Source organism: Gopherus flavomarginatus, chromosome 9 (genome assembly GCF_025201925.1).
Source record: "Gopherus flavomarginatus isolate rGopFla2 chromosome 9, rGopFla2.mat.asm, whole genome shotgun sequence".
NCBI classification, from domain to species: domain Eukaryota; kingdom Metazoa; phylum Chordata; order Testudines; family Testudinidae; genus Gopherus; species Gopherus flavomarginatus.
Window position 1 is genome coordinate 90996089 of NC_066625.1, and position 17583 is coordinate 91013671.

A 17583-nucleotide genomic window follows, 5' to 3' on the forward strand; every position below is an offset into this window, starting at 1 on the left:
CAATTAGCATTTGAATAATGGATTATCCGAGCTGGCCCCTATCAGTCCACAGGGTAAGCTTCTGACCTACTTCTTGCACCTGTTTTCAGCAGTGTACAGAGCTCTGGGCTCCTTTCTGAGAATTATCTCTATAGTTAACACTTCTGTGCGCAAATCACTCCTAACTACCTGCGTTTCATGTTCTGCTACAAGATTGTGGCACTTGCCTCATCTTGTCTCCATCTCATGATTTACCAAGATAGCAGGGTGGTCCCCTGTTGCAGTGTCAGATGGACAGAGGCCCCGATACCGCCAGGTTATAGTGGTGGTCTCCTGAAGATTCCTAAATGTTAAGTGGCCGGGGGGGCGGGGGAAAAGGCCTGACTTTTAGGACCCTAAAGACAGATACCAAGGCCCCTGGAACAGCATGCAGAAGTGTTAAGAGTCAAACCTAATGTTGTCAGGGCCAGGGGTGGGGTAAGAGGCCTTTGTGATGTGAATCCTAACTGCTCCTCCGCTAGAAGACAGTGAGAGTATGGGATTGAGGTGGGAGAGGAGCAGATAGGGCCTAGATGAACCTGATGTTCGGGAGGGTCCCGGCTAGGAGGGAAGAATGGGCCTGGTGTGGGAGGACATGCAGGGTAGGAGTGAAAGGAGGATTTGAGGAGAGGCAGAAAGCAGATCTGGCCTGAGGTAAAGCAAAGCCTACTGAGAAGTGGAACAGGACTTATTGGGTTACCCCTGAGGGATAATAGGGCATGCTGGCCCGTAATGGCAGGCTGCAGGCCCAGGACAGCCCTGTTCCCACTTCAGAACAGGGGAATTCTGAATTGTAGTTCTGAGGACTGATGGGAGTTAGAGACGCAATAAGGAATGGTGGGAAGAACTGTCCGGAGCTATACAACAGCCCTTATCATAAAATTGAGAAAACACTGACCCCAGGCAGTGGTTCTCAAGGGAAGTTTGAGATGTAAATGACCTGGTGTCTGTCCATCTGTTTTGGATGTTTGTTGTGCAGGGAGTTTTGGGGGAAAACTTGGTGAAACTTTAGTGAACTCCCTGGGCAGGATCCTCTCTCTTCCATCTCCCTGCTGCAACCATCCGCGGGGTCAGTGAAAATGAGGAGCTCTGTGGGCAGAACTGAGTCTGATCTGTGGCAATGCAAGCCCTATTAACCTGTGTACAACAGGACCATTGCATGTTCTGCTTCCACAGCGCCAACTGTGATCACAGGAATTGCAGCACAGCTTGTGGCCAAATCTGAATGAACACTGGAAATGAACCAAAAAAGGTTATTTATTAGTTAATTTGAAATAAAACACTGCTCTCCTAGTCAAATGATGCAGACAGGGCCACAGATGCCCCTGGGATTATCTCAGTATTTGGATGTTATGATGTTGGACCTCTAGACTGGAACATCAACCTATTAATCCACTTCCCTCTCCCAAGTGAGAGCTAGGAGGGCTGGTTCGCAGGGGCTCATTTTGCTGCCACAGACTGGGTGCTTCTCTTCCAGGGGAGGAGGAAGAAAATTCGTCCTTCTCTTCCCAAGTAGGCTGGCTGACAAAAAATTCCCTCTCATAGTATGAGGCGACAGAAGACATATCTTCCAGCCACAGAGCCAAAGCACAGGCACAAGACGGGTGACGGCTGCCTGTGTGGTCCAACCCCCTACGCGGGGGAGGACAAAAAAGACTTATAAATGGTGCTTTGTGGCAGGGCTGCCCGGGGTGGGGGTGGGGGGGGCAAGTGAGGGAATTTGCCCCAGGCCCCACAGGGGCCCCCCACGAGAATATAGTATTCTATAGTATTGCAACTTTTTTTTATGGAAGGGGCCCCCAAAATTGCTTTGCCCAGGCCCCCTGAATCCTCTGGGCGGCCCTGTTTTGTGGGGATGGTGTCTAATGCTAGCATTTATAATAGGGACATCCCAATGGGCTCCTCTCCTCCCCCTGTATCACCTAGATCTCCACACAGACATGCTCCTCCACTCTCCTCTGCGCCATCATCTCTCGTCACCCCATAACTAGGCTGTCAGCTCTCTGGTGCTGGGCCTGTCAGAATATCACTTGTCTGTACAGCATCTAGCGCTATGGTGCCCTGATCGCACATAGGTGTTCTAGAGCCTCTCCCAACACACACCGATAACCCCCCCCCCCCGATCTGTGCCCCTTCCACGCCCCGGTCTGCCCTTCCCTTCGGCAGGCCTGTTCCTACCTCTGGCTCTGGGCAGAGGATGGAGTCAGGGCAGCAGCTGTCGGGGGCTCTGTACCCATCTGGCACCTGCTCCTTGGGGCCACAGCAGCCTGGGCATGTGCAGAGGCTCCCCGAGCACATCATGGGGCAGGGCAGATGCTGCTTTTACCCCCGAGTCCCAACCCTGGCTCCCATTGACACATGGAGCATCCTGGCTCCCCATGCCCCAGGGGGTGGGTGGAGGGGGGGGGGTCCCTCGAAGGGCTCTCCATGCCCCAGGGGAGGGGCAGAGGGGGGTCCCTTGCAGGGCTCCCCGTGCAAGGAGGGTGGGCAGACAGGGGTCCCCGAGGGGGATGAGGGGGGTCCCTCACACATGGCTCCCTATGCTGGAGGACGCAGAGGGGAGACCTGGAGGGGAGAAGAGGGGTCCAAGGGGGAGATGAAGGGGGTCCTGGGGGAAGAAGGGGGGTCCCAGGGGCGGATGAAGAGGGTTCTCAGAGGGCGCAGAGGGAGGTCCTGGGGGGTCCCTCACAGGGCTCCCCGTGTCTGGAGGGAAGAAGGGGGGTCCCGGGGGGGAATGAAGGGGGGTTCCCAGGGGGGTCCCTCACAGGGCTCCCTGTGCCCGGAGGGAAGAACGGGGGTCCCAGGGGGGCAGAAGGGGGTCCCAGGGGGGGATGAAGGGGGGTTCCTGGGGGGGATGAAGGAGGTTCCCGGGGGGCGCAGAGGGGGGGTCCCAGGGGTGGATGATAGGGGTTCCCAGGGGGTGCAGAGGGGGGTCCCAGGGGGGAATGAAAGGGGGTTCTGGAGGGTCCCTCGCAGGGCTCCGCGTGCCCAAGGGGAAGAAGGGTGGTCCCGGGGGGATGAAGGGGGGTTCCCAGGGGGCACAGAGGGAGGTCCTGGGGGGTCCCTCGCAGGGCTCCCCATGCCCGGGGGGAAGAAGGGGGGTCCCAGGGGGGCAGAGGGGGTCCCGGGGGGAATGAAGGGGGGTTCCGGGAGAGGTCCCTTGCAGGGCTCCCTGTGCCCGGGGGGAATGAAGGGGGCTCTCGGGGGCCGCAGAGGGCGGTCCCGGGGGGATGAAGGGGGGTTCCGGGGGGCGCAGAGGGGGGTCCCGGGGGGGATGAAGGGGGGTTCCCGAGGGCGGCAGAGGGGGGTCCCGGGGGGGATGAAGGGGGGTTCCCGAGGGCGGCAGAGGGGGGTCCCGAGGGGGATGAAGGGGGGTTCCCGGGGGACGCAGAGGGGGGTCCCAGGGGGAATGAAGGGGGGTTCGGGAGGTTCATCGCAGGGCTCCCCGTGCCCCTGGCGGTCCCTCGCCCCCCACCTGCGGGCTTGGCTCCCGGGCACGGGGTCAATGCAGCCCCCGCTCCCCGGGCCGAGTCTCCTCACGCTTCTCCCGCCCCACGGGCTGGCGCCGGGCCTGTGGCGGCCCCGCGCCGGGATTGGCCCGCCCGCCCGTCGCTCAGCGCCGGGCCCGCCCCCCGCCTGGCAGCGCGAGCCGCGGCGCGGGGACTTGCACTTGGCTCTGCCCGGAGTCGGGCTGCGCGCGGCGGGGCGCCTGGCCGCTGGGATGCCGCGGAGCCGAGCCGAGCCGCCCGGCCGCTGTGACTGAGCGCGCCGAGCCGCGCCGCGCCCGGGAAGATGCTGAGCCGCTGGATGAGCGGCAGCAGCAGGAGCCTGGAGCGGGAATACAGCTGCACCGTCAGGCTGCTGGATGACAGCGAGTACACCTGCACCATGCAGGTCTGCGGGCGGGCGGGGCTTGCACGCGGCGCGCGCGTGTGTGTGTGTGTGTGTGTGTGTGTGTGTGTGTGCGCGTGTCTCTCCCTGTGCAGCCGCCCCCACCCACCACCCACCCCGGGCTGCACCCAGCCTCGCAGAGCTGCAAGCGGCGGTGCCCGGGCTCGCTGCGCGACCCACCCCCGGAGCGGAGCGGAGCCCCGCAGGCTCGCCCCCGCTGCAGCGAACTTCACACTTCGGGCGGCTGCTGCTGCTGCTGCATGCGGGGGGGGGGTGTCTCCCCAATCGCCCCGCTCTCTCCTACGTGCCCCGGGAGGGAACAAAAGACGCCCGCATGGAAGCAGCGTCCCCCGGGTGTGTGTCCATGCAGCCTCCCGTGTACGTGGGGAAGCAGCTGGCGCTAAACCAGCGACCTCCGCGGATGTCTCGGTCCGCATGCGGGGGGGTCGGTGCCAGCGGCAGGGCTTGCAGAGGAAGGGGAAGAAAATATCCCGAGCGTGACTTTCCGAGGGAGCAGCGCCGAGGAGGCTCTGCGTAAACTTGCGCCAGGCAGAGAACTTGGGAGGATGTCGGAGCTGGGGAGAACTCCCTGGCTGAGCCTAGCCCCGCGTGCGGACGCAGCGGGAGGATGCGGGCCATAAACGCGCCGCATCCGCGGGGGAAATGTTACTTTTGGTTTGGGGAGGAGGGAGGGATGCAAACGGGCTTGCTGGTGTGTGGGATTTTTGGTAAGAGCAGACTGCGTGCTCGCCCCTGTGCAAACGCTGCAGTTCCGAGGTCTGAGCAATCTGGCACCCATAGGAGACTTATTTAGCTCTCTCCCGAAATGCTGCTGGAGATCCCTTCGTGTGCTGGGGCAAATCATCTGTCCGGGTGCGAACAGAAATACTGGCGATGGGTGAGAACCAGCCCCTTGTCACCCAAATACGCTGCAGTCTCACTTCTCAGCTCCTCCAATCCGGGCTGCCAAATGGAGTCTGAGGACTGCAAACAAAAAGCAAGGCGGGATCCAGCGCTGGCTGTTCGCTCCCTTCTCACCCTCTCCAGCGCGGTGTGTTCTCCCGCTGGGCTGCAGCACCCCGGGGGTGACACAAGGGCTGCTAGCAGGATTTCATGGGCGTTCCAAGCACTAAAGCAACTTCTGTGCTTGGCGGTGCAAAGTTTGTGTTTTATAGAGGATGCTACAGTTCTCTGGATGGTTTCTCCTTCAGCTGGGAACAAAGACAAACCTGTGGCTTGCGGCTGGATGTGTGTGTGTGTAAATCCGATGCTCATCAGTGAATTACAGCCACTTTAGATGGTAACAGCTGGAAGCATCACACGGGGGGGAGGGGGCGGAGGAGGGAGAAGAAAGCAACTGAATCCCTATTTCATTCAGTGACCTTTAATTCTGAAATGCCCCGCCCCCTCCTTCTCAACTGGGCAAATTGATGGATCCATTTTTTCAGCCCTCAGAAAGAAAAGCCTGATCAGCTTGACTGGGATGTTGCTCAGGGGAGGGAGTTTAGTCACAGAAGCTTTTTGATTCCACCAGGAAAATAATGTCTCACGTCATTATTTTGATCAGCACTTCTGTGAGTCAGAATTCTTGGCATTCACAAAAGAATAGCTCCACACAGGCCAAGTGGCCCTTTGGAAGGGGGACAGTCTCTAACTTTTAGCAAGGAGCTTACCATGTTTTATGCTATGTTCCCCCTCCCTATCTCAAAAAAATAATGGAATATAATGAATTTCAGTGGGCTGAACTTGTGTCCCCCTTACCCTCCACCCCTTCCCGCAATGTCACTGTTATTGGATATATGTAAAATAAGTGTTTTTGTTATTTTATAGAACTAGTATATTACCCTGATTGAGGCTTTTATAATAAACCAGAACGTGGACAGTTGCTGCAAGTTTTAGTGAAATTATTCTTTTTTGTCTTCAAAATCAAAACCCGCAACTTTCACTAACCTTCCCTGGTGCAAATATGATTATGGAACAGCATTAGTGCTGCTGCTTTTCCATTGATAGGGTATAAGCAAATCAAGTAAACGTTGTTGGATGATGGAAGAAGAGCTTAATTTATACCTCTTGCTGAGCAAAATTGGTGCTGTTAGACTTTTTTTTAAAACTGGAAAGGACCTTGAAAGGTCATTGAGTCCAGCCCCCTGCCTTCAGTAGCAGGACCAAGTACTGATTTTTGCCCCAGATCCCTAAGTGGCCCCGTCAAGGGCTGAACTCACAACCCTGGGTATAAGCAGGCTAATGCTCAAACCACTGAGCTATCAGTCCCTCTGCTATACACTTCTGCCAATGACTCTGTGAGTGCAGTAAGTATAGTAAGTGCTTTTAAGAATGATTTTGATGCAAATTAAAGTATAGTAAATGCTGTCAGAGCCAAACACAAATACCAGGAGATGTATCCAAGTACTGCCTTATTTGAGTTATTACCTGTACTGCCTCAACCCTGCTCCAGTGACTGATTTAATTTTAAAATAGTCTAGGTCACTTTTCAAAGTGTTCTAGGCCAGATAAGAGTTCAGATATTATGTGTTGTAATGAAATTTTCTTTAGTCAAAATCAGTTTCCCCTCCCCCCCCCCCCGTCTGGATATGAATGATTTGCTAGTAAGGATTTAGTTATGATATCATTAGGCTACTAGAATACCAGAATGTTTTGAATGTGAGTAACCTAATCACAACACTATTGCCTGAACAACTAGCTAAGAATTATAACATTAGGACTGAGGACACAGGGTGGCTGACATATGTACAGGAGGTTTCCATTTTGTACAGACAGCTTTTCATCTTAATTTTTTAATAATAATAATACTTTTAAGGAACATCCATGTGATAAGCATGCAGACTGACTGTACACCATAGCACTCATTGGTAAGGCTAAGATTTTGGCACAGGTATTTTAATTAAAAGTCATGAACAGGATGTGGGTAATAAACAATAATATACACACATTAATGCAATTTTCACTACATCAGTGCTGAAGCCCAAGTCCTGCTGCCTGAGGCTGAACTATTGGAATTTTCAAGAAGTCGAGGAGGTCTTGTAAAATCGTGGAATCCATGACCTCCGTGACAGATTTGTAGCCTTACTCATTGATACTGTTTCCTGAGCGTGTCAACTGGCACTCTTCCAACTTGTAAGCAGTAGAAAATTCAGGCCAGGTTTTTGGATAATTGTGATGCAACGTGTAAATAACAACAACTCCCACCTCTCCACTGATTTATTTGGGTGTTGCTGATTCTGACTCTATTGTAGCTCTAGGGCAAGCAAAAATATTTTAAATGTATGCTTCTGCATACTTCAAATTAAATAACTGGTTACAAATAAATACTGCCGGCTGTGGGAGGCTTCACTTTTGCTTAAGCAAAGAAGAATAAATAAATGTGTTTTTAAAAATCTATTCTGTGTAAATAACATCTCAGGAATATTAATATTACTGATTTTCTTCCCTATCTTGCCTCTCCCCCACCTTAACTGCAAAGTAGTGACTTAAGTGGCTGTAATAGCAGTCAAATTAGTTGTGCTTATACAAAAATCAATTAATTGTTGAGAGATTGCTTTTAATATCTATCAATTGGATAAAATGTAGCTTAGATAGGTAAGTATGGGCAATCCACTTTGGAAGAAGGCTGGATTGTCTTTCTTTGATTTACTTGGGAATAGAATTAAAATAGGAGTATCTTTATACTGTATATAATTTTGACATAAAATGCCACTTGATGCTGTGTTTCACCAGTTTATATGATTTTTGGGGCAGTAAACAGAAATACTGATATGTTGTATGCATGATTTAAGGTAAAAAATAGTCAACTCATAATACTCTCACAATCAAGGTTACCACAAGTAAATGTTTGTTTTTTATTGCTTTCATGCTGACTTTTAAGCAAAACTATTTATATTCCATGAAAAATTAAATCAGCCATGGTGAAAATGTATAATGTCTCACGAATGAGAAAATCACTGTAATTTTACAGGCTAGAGAACAGTGAATGAGTTTTGAAGGTCATTCCCTTATAAATGCAGATATTTCCTGTGTCTCGCACAGATCCATAGCATTTCTTCATCCAACCTGTGTGTGTATGTATATATATATTTTCACTTTTGTTTATGTATGCTTCTATTTTTTGTTAGATATAGAGACAACATACAAATCAGAGGTTATAATTTCAGTGTGTGTAGGACCATTAAATATGATACACAGCATGTGAAAGGGGTTAGGGAGGATGTTCTGTAAAAGTTGGTAATTTTGTAAATGGGAATGGAGACACACACAGAAGTTTGCTATAGAGAAAGATTGAGTAGTGGTTTACATCAATGGCACATATATTTTTCTGAATGCTGAACATCTGACACGTTGGCTGGCTTTTATATTGCTTGAAAAAGAACAGTTCAGAAATTGATCTGGTTTTAACAGAAATACATTTCTAAGAGAACTGGTTAAACCCATTAACCAAATTTAACCTTTGGCTGTGCTTGACAAAGAACATCTAATGACATGTTTTATAGACAGTTACTTTGAATATTCCTTTTCTCAATTAAATCTTTATGAACTTGATCACAGAAATCTTATTTATTAATATTCCTGCACTAAATGAGCCTGTCACCATCTATGCTCCGATGAATCCTTTGTCTATTTTGGTCTTAATTTCCATTCTAAAACATCCAGTCTGAATGGGCAAATTGCCTCAGTAAAGGCCCTTCCCAAGCCAAATAACTGTGGGCCTGATCCAAAGACCATTGCAGTTAATGGGAGTCTTTGTACATTGACTTAGTGGGCTTTGGCTCAGGCCCCGCGTAAACATTTTTGTATTCTTCTTATCCCATAGAATTCTGTCAGAGGGTTATTTTCTTAGCCACGGTCCTTGATATAACGTGTAGTCTGATCTCAGTGTCTGAATACAAGCGGGGTCACTGATTTCAATAACTTATAAGGGATGTGGGGTTATTTCAATGACTTTATATGTGTAGAGGAGCACAAAGCTGTTTATATTCATGTCTTGGGAAAGCTTTTGGTTTAATAGTATTAGGTGGTCTTAGGGTCGCTATTAAAAGCAGCAAAATCAGTATCATCCCTGCTTCTAAACTGATGGTGAGTCAGAAATGTTAAGGTGTCAGAAATTGTCAGGGGTCAGTTGTGTTCTGTTACATGACACATGTTTTATAAACATAAACATTCACTATTCCAGCCAAGTTCTGAATCCCAGTCGTTCCTGAAAATCCCGGTAATGGACACATCACCTGGAGCACCCGAGGAACCTTAAATCTTTTGTTCATCTCATCAGTTTTGGCTCTAGTGCAGCCATATAATTAATTTGTCATGTCTGATCCCCCTATGAAACAATTTATCAGGAAGGCAGACTAATAAAACTTTGAATAAAATGTGTATTGAAAAAAATATTACTTGTCCGAAGAAAGTTTAATATTTTCACTGTGAAGACAATATCATTGGTAGTGTAAAGAACCTGAAATAATGATTTAGTGCATAAGAGCACCAAGTACTTTACTGAAAAGACAGTTGGTATTTAGTTGCAGAAATGCAGAACATGAAAGCCTGGGAAGAGAGACATGAAGACATAAGATGTGGATGAGATGTAACAGCTTCTCACGTAACCTTAAAACTGTCCTAATTTTAAGTCTTTTGCTCCCTTGGACAAAAATCCATAAGATTCATTGCAAGATCTGACAAGATCATTAATGGGTACTCTACACAATAGACTAGAGGAACCCCTGTTTCTTGCAGCTGTAGCTGAGTGAAGGTTACTTGTACACAGGTGTGCTGGAGGTGTGACAGTATCCCTGGGCTCAAAGTAAGAGCAACAGTATGCATGGCTTCCATCATATAGGGCAGTGGTTTTCAGCCTGTGGTTTGTGCATTGGCCTGCTAAACCCAAGGTTGTGAGTTCAGTCCTTGAGGGGGCCATTTAAGGAACGGGGTTTAAAAAAAAAAAAAACTGTGGGGATTTGTCCTGCTTTGAGCAGGGGGTTGGACTCGATATCTCCTGAGATCCCTTCCAACCCTGATAGTCTATGATTCTGTGGCCTCTAGGGATCTGCAGACTGTCTAAGATTTCCAAAGGGGTCTGTACCTCCTTTCAAAATTGTTTAGGAGTTGGCAAATGAAAAAAGGTGAGAACCCACTGATCTAGAGGGTTTACAGTTTTGTTCAATGGCTTTCAGCACTATAAGAATTGTCCCAACATCCCAGCTTGTTCACTATCTTCTTTATCTTCTGATAGTTTCCAATTGCTTTTTCTGGGAAAGATGCTAGCAAACTGCTACTTACAGAATGGGATTACTTGTCTGAAATCCCAAGCAAAAGTGATGTGTTCTGCATTGGAGGATTACAGCTCTCTGCCTACTGCTGTGAACTCAAGAAACCATGAGACTTCATGTTATGAACTTTCTAACCGTTCCTAGTGCCTTCCTGTTTGAAGACAGAAATGTTAGTCTCTCCTTAGCTTGAAAACTAACTGCAGATAATAAAGAGGGAATATTGCAAACAAGAGACCTCTCTTCAGAAACACTGAGTAAGAATGAATGTGAGGAATACACACATTGACAATGTTATTTGCCTATATGGTAGGTAGGTGGATTTTTTGCACGATCTCATAGCAAGCTGCCAGTAAGATTAAAGAATCAGAGGGGTAGCTGTGTTAGTCTGGATCTGTAAAAAGCGACAGAGTCCTGTTGCACCTTATAGACTAACAGACGTATTGAAGCATAAGCATTCGTGGGTGAATACCCACTTTGTCACCCATGAAAGCTTATGCTCCAATACGTCTGTTAGTCTATAAAGTGCCACAGGACTCTTTTTGTCGCTTAGTAAGACTACAGTAATGTATCAGCAGGAATATATTGACCGTAGGTGAAATCCTGGCCACATTAAAGTGAGTGGGAGTTTTGCCATCCCAATGATTTCAGTGGGTCTAGGATTTCATCACATATGTCCTATACTATTATATATTATATACATATAGTTTTAACAATGGTAAAAATAGTATTGACAAGTATTCTTTTACAGCTGGTTTTCCATAAAATCAATTAACCAATTAAGCATTTACTCATAAAAACAAAAATTCGTTTGTAAGAGAAACCTGTAATTTGTGCCTAGGTAAATCACTATAGACTGTATGCTGTACATACAGCAATCTTAATTCAGTGCCTGGACATTTAAGTGCATATGGTATGTGGGTTCGTCATGTGTTATGAAGTTTCCAATGGCAAAATTGTGTGTGTATGTGCTGAGATACACAATGCGTGGGTGTTAAGAGACGTAGTGGTACCCTTAACTCAGAATTTCCTTGGTTTCACCTTCATATTTAGTTTCCAATTGTATATCTTAAATGGTAAGAATGTAAAAGACAGCTGTTGAAAATGTGTTAAAGCAGAAATTCCCACTAAAACAAACGCTCCCATCTTTACTTTCATTTTAATGGAAGCTAGTGTTAGTGGAAATGTCATGGCTATATACTGAGACTATTTTTACTGCTGCTACTGCACCGCTTCTTGATGTGCTTGCATCCTATTAACTTACAGAGGAGCTGGCATTGTAAAACAAATATAGAAACTGTCTCCTATCCTCTAGTTCAGTAGCCAGTTTTCCAAGGTGAATATTTTTATTAGTTTTTTTCCACCCTCAGGATATTGTGGAATTATTTAAATCTCTTTTTAAAAAAAGTGCATAGCATTTACTTAGCATACATAGCATAATGGAAAAGATGGTTTCTGCTTTTATCAAGTAAAATCAGCTACCATAGTTGTTGGTTTCTAGGGTGTCTTACATACCCCACATACTTAAGGCATCTTGTACATTCCAAGTCCTTTTATGTTCTCTCATCAGTAGGTAAAGTGATCATACTAAATGGAAAGAACAGCGGTAGCAATGTTCATTCATGGCTCTATCCTACCATTGAATCTGGGACAGCGTTTCCATTGATTTCAGTTGGGGTCCCACACATGGGCTGATGGCATGTTTTGGGCTTTGGTGTCTCTAAACAAAGAGGGACTAGTGAGTCTGTTTGCAATACACTTCCTAACTAAGCCTCCAATTGCAGGCTTCTCTTAGAGGGAATCAGATGAAGGTTGGACAGTTGCTTATTGTATGAAGGGCTGGGGTGAAATCTGAACCCTAGTGAAGTGCATGGAAAATAATAATAATAGGAGATATGCCTATTTCCTAGAACTGGAAGGGACCTTGAAAGGTCATTGAGTTCAGCCCCCTGCCTTCACTAGCAGGACCAAGTACTGATTTTGCCCCAGATCCCTAAATGGCCCCCTCAAGGGCTGAACTCACAATACGAGGTTAGCAGGCCAATGCTCAAACCACTGAGCTATCCCTTCCCCCTGTTTTACTAACCTTTGGTAGGGCCAGGATTTGACCCTGGAGTTCACAGCACAGCGTGGCAAGGTCCATTTGTCAGTGTGAGTTGGAGCACTGGGAGTAGTATTTGCTTCTGTAGTGTTTGGATATCTTGGCTATCAACAAAGAGACAAAATTGCTGTTGCTGTTATGTGGCAACCGTTTTAAACCTGGCATCTAAGCAAGATTGTGTTACAGAAGTATAACTGTGACATCTGGTCCTATTCAACCTATTTGACTCTCTCCACACTGTGGCATGTTTCCCCACTGTAGTTAGTGGGAGTTTTGCCTGAGTAAAAAATGTTGAATGTGGCTCATTCAAGTTCCTCTAAAATACAGAGTCACAAAATAATGATATCTAGGAGCCCCCTGCAAGTCTTGAGATCCTGTTGTGATAGGCACTACCCAGACAAGTAATGTAAAAACAGTACCTTCCCCAGGATGCTCGCAGTCTACATTAGAGAGACAAGGTGGGCGAGGTAATATCTTTAGTTGCACCAAATTCTGTTGGTGAAAGAGAGAAGCTTTCAAGCTTTCATAGAGCTCTTCTTCAGATCTGGGAAAGGTACTCCGAGTGTCACAACTACCTGCAAGATGGAACAGATAAGTAGTTAACAAATGTTGCAAGAGACCATTCAAGGTGACGCGGGCAGCTAACGCCTTTACAGTTGTAGGACAAAGGAGGGTTAGTGAGTTACAGATTGCTGTAAGGGGCCATAGATCCGGTGTCTTTGTTAAGTTCATGATTTTTGGTGTCTAGCGGAGTTACGAATTTGAGTTCCCAGACTTGTCTTTTGCCAGTGTGCTGCAGGTTTCCGTTGATGATGAGGAATGAGAGGTCAGATATGGAATGATCATTTTGTGAAAAGTGTTTGCCCATGGATGATGTCATGTTTTTGTCTTTTATCCTGTTTCTGTGAGAGTTCATTTGAGAGGGTAGTGCTTTGTCTCATTTCATCTACATAGTAGTTGTTGGGGCATTTAGTGCACTGGATGAGGTACACCACATGTTGCAATGGGCATGTGTAGAACTAATGGATCTTGAAAGTTGTGTTGTGGAGGGTATTAGTCATCATAACAGTGGAGATGCATCTGTTATGACAAGGTCTGATGCTGTTTTGAGTTTGTGTGCCCTGATTTTGGGGAGCTTGCTTGTGATGATGAGCTTGGTGAGTTTGGGGGGTTGTTTGAACATCAGAAGAGGGGGTTGGGAAAGACTTCTTGAGTATGGATTATAATTGTTTAATTATACCCTGGATGGGCTCCAGCGTGGGATGGTAAGTGACAACTAGGTGTGTGTGAGCGGAAGGCTTTTTTTCCTTGTATTATAGCAGGTTCTCTCGTGGTGTTTGGGTGGCCCATTCTGTAATGTGCTCTACTTCTGAGGTGGAGTATCCTTGTTTAGTGAAAGCAATTTTAAGAGCATTAAGGTGTATATCCTGGATTTTCTCCTTGGATCATATATGGTGGTATCTGAGAGCCTGGCTGTAGAGGCAGGCAGTGATTCCGTCATTGTGAGGGGTGTTGTTGTAAAGAGAGGTGATATCCCTGGTGGCAAGGATGGTGTTCTGAGGTGGTTGTTAGTGTTGTGGAGTTTCTGGAGGAAGTTGGTTGTGTCCTGAAGGAAACCGTCTCTTTATGTGATGAGTGGTTTGAGGATGGTTTCTATGAGTCCCAATATTCCTTCTCTTCTATGGTCTCTTGCAACATGTGTTAACTCCATATGTGTTCCACCTTGTGTTTAGCTGTGACACTGTGAGTATCTTCCCCAGACTTGAAGAGCTCTGTTTAAGCTTCAGAGCTTGTCTTCTTTATCAATCGAAGTTGGTCCAATGAAAGACAGTACCTCACTCATCTTGTCTCTCTGGTATCCTGGGACAATACGGCTGCCGCAATGCTGCAAACCACAATCTGCATGTCAGACAGGATGCATCAAATGGATAAAAGTGATGTATGGGTTGGGAGGACAAGGTAACAAAATGAACTGAAGAAAGAAATTTAATGTCTTAGCCATATCCTATAGTTCACAAAATAATAAGGATCAAATTCTGTTCTGATTCACGCCTCTACGATACCACCAAAGTCAACAAGTACAACCGAGGGCAGAATCTTGCCTTGATGTCAGTCTGCAGAACAGCATAGTCTGTTAATCTGAGAGCTAAACCCTAATGGCAAGTATATTCTGTTACTTTCACAGCTCGATACTTTCCAGTACACACACACTCAGATAATAGGTAGTGCAACACTGTGCTACGGTTGTACTGGACTGAATTAAATCTTGATCCAAAATGTGGAGCTGAGACTGTGTGTGACCTCGTTCAAATGAGAGTAGTCCCCTTTGGTTTACTCAGTGTCGCTTTCTTCTCAGAATAGGAAATTAAATTATAGTAGTGGAAAAACCTCTGAAATCAGCAGGCTCACCGTTTTAAAGCAGCAAAGGAAATGTGGCACAACTGTCACTTGTTATAAATGACAATACATTACTAAAACAGTCTAGGGAATAAGCAGGGATTCGCTGTTGAGAAAAGACATGTTTATTATCAGTTTTGTCAAATATTGGCTATAGCTCATCAATATATGGGTCAGAAGATAGCCAAATTGAACTATACTTATCTCAGCAGCTGTTTGATTGTGGTCAAAAGAATAATTATTATTTATTTACAGAAAGACTTGGAGCTGTTTTTGCAATAAGGAGGTTTTGGATCATATCCTTTTGTGTTGAACTTTTTCCAGGGTAAATTATCACAGCAGTGTGAAAACAATTTCATATTGAGGATTCTAGAATTGCCTGTAAGGCTGGTGAATCTGCAGTGTGTCTGGTTGCTCAGAGTATGGCTTTATTTGTGGCCCTGGAGATGCAAACAAGGAAATGTGAAATAGTTCTAATCTGGTTAAATTAAGAACATAAGAAAGGCTGTACTGGGTCAGACCAAAGTTCCATCCAGCCCAGTATCCTGTCTGTCAACAGTGGCCAATGCCAGGTGCCCCAGAGGGAGTGAACCTAACAGGCAATGATCAAGTGATCTCTCTCCTGCCATCCATCTCCATCCTCTGACAGACAGAGGCTAGGGACACCATTCCTTACCCATCCTGGCTAATAGCCGTTAATTGACTTAACCTCCATGAATTTATCCAGTTCCCTTTTAAACGCTGTTATAGTCCCAGCCTTCACAACCTCTTCAGGTAAGGAGTTCCACAAGTTGACTGTGTGCTGCGTGAAGAATAATTTCCTTTTATTTGTTTTAAACCTACTGCCTATTAATTTCATTTCATGACCCCTAGTTCTTGTTATGGGAATAAGTAAATAACTTTTCCTTATCTACTTTCTCCACATCACTCATGATTTTATATACCTCTATCATATCACCCCTTAGTCTCCTAGTGAAAATGAGTTAGATCCCTGCTTTGCTCTATACCAAACAGGAAGAGGAGTTGAGGTGAGGGAGCCTCATCTGGGATGTGGGCAACCCAAGTTCAATTCCCTTTTCTGCCTGAGGCTCCAAGAAAGGGGCCCCTGGCTGTGAATAACTAGCACAAATAGGTGCCTAAGTCCAAGCTGCCAGAAGGTGCCTATTTCTGTGAGAGGGGTGGGGCTTAGCATGCACCCCTTTTGTCGCCATCTCCCATTGGCTAGCTGAGTTGGCTTCTTGCCTTGTGTGCTGGCTATTGTGGATTGACTTTCTAGGCACCTCGCTCTCTCATTCATTGGGTAAGGAAGTTGGGTGCCAAATTCCGGCTTTGTGGATTGCAGTGTGTTCCTGTGATTTTTCCAGGTGTCTATGCCTGCTTCTCTTTGGGGATCCAGATCTGAAAAACAAAATATATAGAGGAATTGTTTCCATTTGATAAACAATATGAGGTTTTTCTCCCCTGTATTTTGAATGGAGCAGAAACTGACATGGCTGTTAGACTGTTTTTAACATCTATAATCCCAGGAGACATCTTTGCTTGTGTACTCGCATCATGTCAGCACAGCTCTGGGAATAGTTTGTGATAGATCACAATGGAGGCAAAATAGCTAAATCACTGTCTTCGTTCATTATCCTTTGGTAACACTTAGAATGTATATTGCATCTTTCATCCAGGCATCACGGAGGTGTTTACAAACATTAATTCTTGTGACATCCTTGTGATGCTTCCCGGGGATACCTAGTGTTGAGAGGTACCTCGCTATCACCTGCCCTTAGTGTGAGGAAGCCCTGTCTGTGTCTGCCGTGGGTCAGCTCCTCAATCCCACTGGCCACGGGCAGCACATGCATTCCCCTCTTGGCCTTGCAGGATCCACTGTCACTCTGCAAGTTAGTGAAAATTTCTTGAGTGGAGGATTTCTTCTGTCTGAGGATGGGGTTGGCCTCAGCTTCCTTTCCCCCTCACTTCCACAATTCTCTCTCACTGGAAGTGGGGAGCAGCTTCCACTCTGCTTCTGCAATGAATCTGCCTGTCGAGGCCAATCAAGGGCTGTTGTTCCAGTTGTGTGCCCAAAGAGAAGCTCTGTGTGTGCAGGAGGGGCATTGCTATGAGGATCTCTGCTCCAGTGTCTGGTGACATTTGCAACTGCATGGGACATTCAGTCTTTCCTCTTTAATGCTTATAGTCTCCCACATTCCATTATTATGCAAAGCTTTTCAGCCATTTCATTGGGTGATATGTACGGGAGCTGCTTGTTTACAAGACAGTCTCGTGTTTGGTGTTTTGGAGACAATCTGCGAAGTGTGACAAAGTGCGTCTGAAGAATAGTTACTCAGTTTTGGTCAAAGGTGAAATAAAAATCTGCATAAATATCTAGTGTTGAAAGTGTGGCTGTGCACTGAAAAGTGACACTATAAAATGGGGTTCCTTGGTTATTGTTTCTCAGTTACTCCCATATTATGGCTGTTCATTTTTCCAAGCCAAGAGATGAGTTTTCTAACTGCCAGTGATGTAAACCCTATTTGGGACTAGAGGGAATCACGCCAGGTTCTCTGCTTCTTCTGCATCATCACCAGTAATGAAAATTCTGCAGGCCATTATTTTGTCCTTAATTACACTTGTGTAATCTCATTGTGCCCAACTATGTCCTCGCTGACAACATATTGCCTGCAGTGGTTTTGCAAAGGTGTAACTAGATGACACTGTATTTGAAATGTAGTAAGTGGTTCTGTAGATGCTGAATAAGAAGTACAGTAGTAGACTCCAGTTCACTCTTTCTTAACTGTGTTGTCTCTGCAGGGCTAAAAGAAGTAAAATAAAATCTTATTTTAGTCAATCAAATCAGCAGCTGTGACTGACTACAGAGAAGAAACAGTTATTGAGTAAAAAGGTGCCATTTTACAGAGT

General features: G+C 46.4%; 1 protein-coding gene across 4 annotated transcripts in view; it reads left to right on the top strand.

Moving 5' to 3' along the window:
- The first annotated feature begins 3791 nt into the window (after positions 1-3791).
- FRMD5 (FERM domain containing 5) overlaps positions 3792-17583 on the top strand; it is a 294349-nt gene continuing 280557 nt past the window's right edge. For all 4 annotated transcript variants that reach the window (XM_050967339.1, XM_050967341.1, XM_050967340.1 and 1 more), the window contains exon 1: positions 3792-3912. In XM_050967339.1, the coding sequence (XP_050823296.1) occupies positions 3811-3912 (102 nt within the window). In that variant the 5' untranslated portion in view covers positions 3792-3810. The remainder of the gene's footprint in view (positions 3913-17583) is intronic.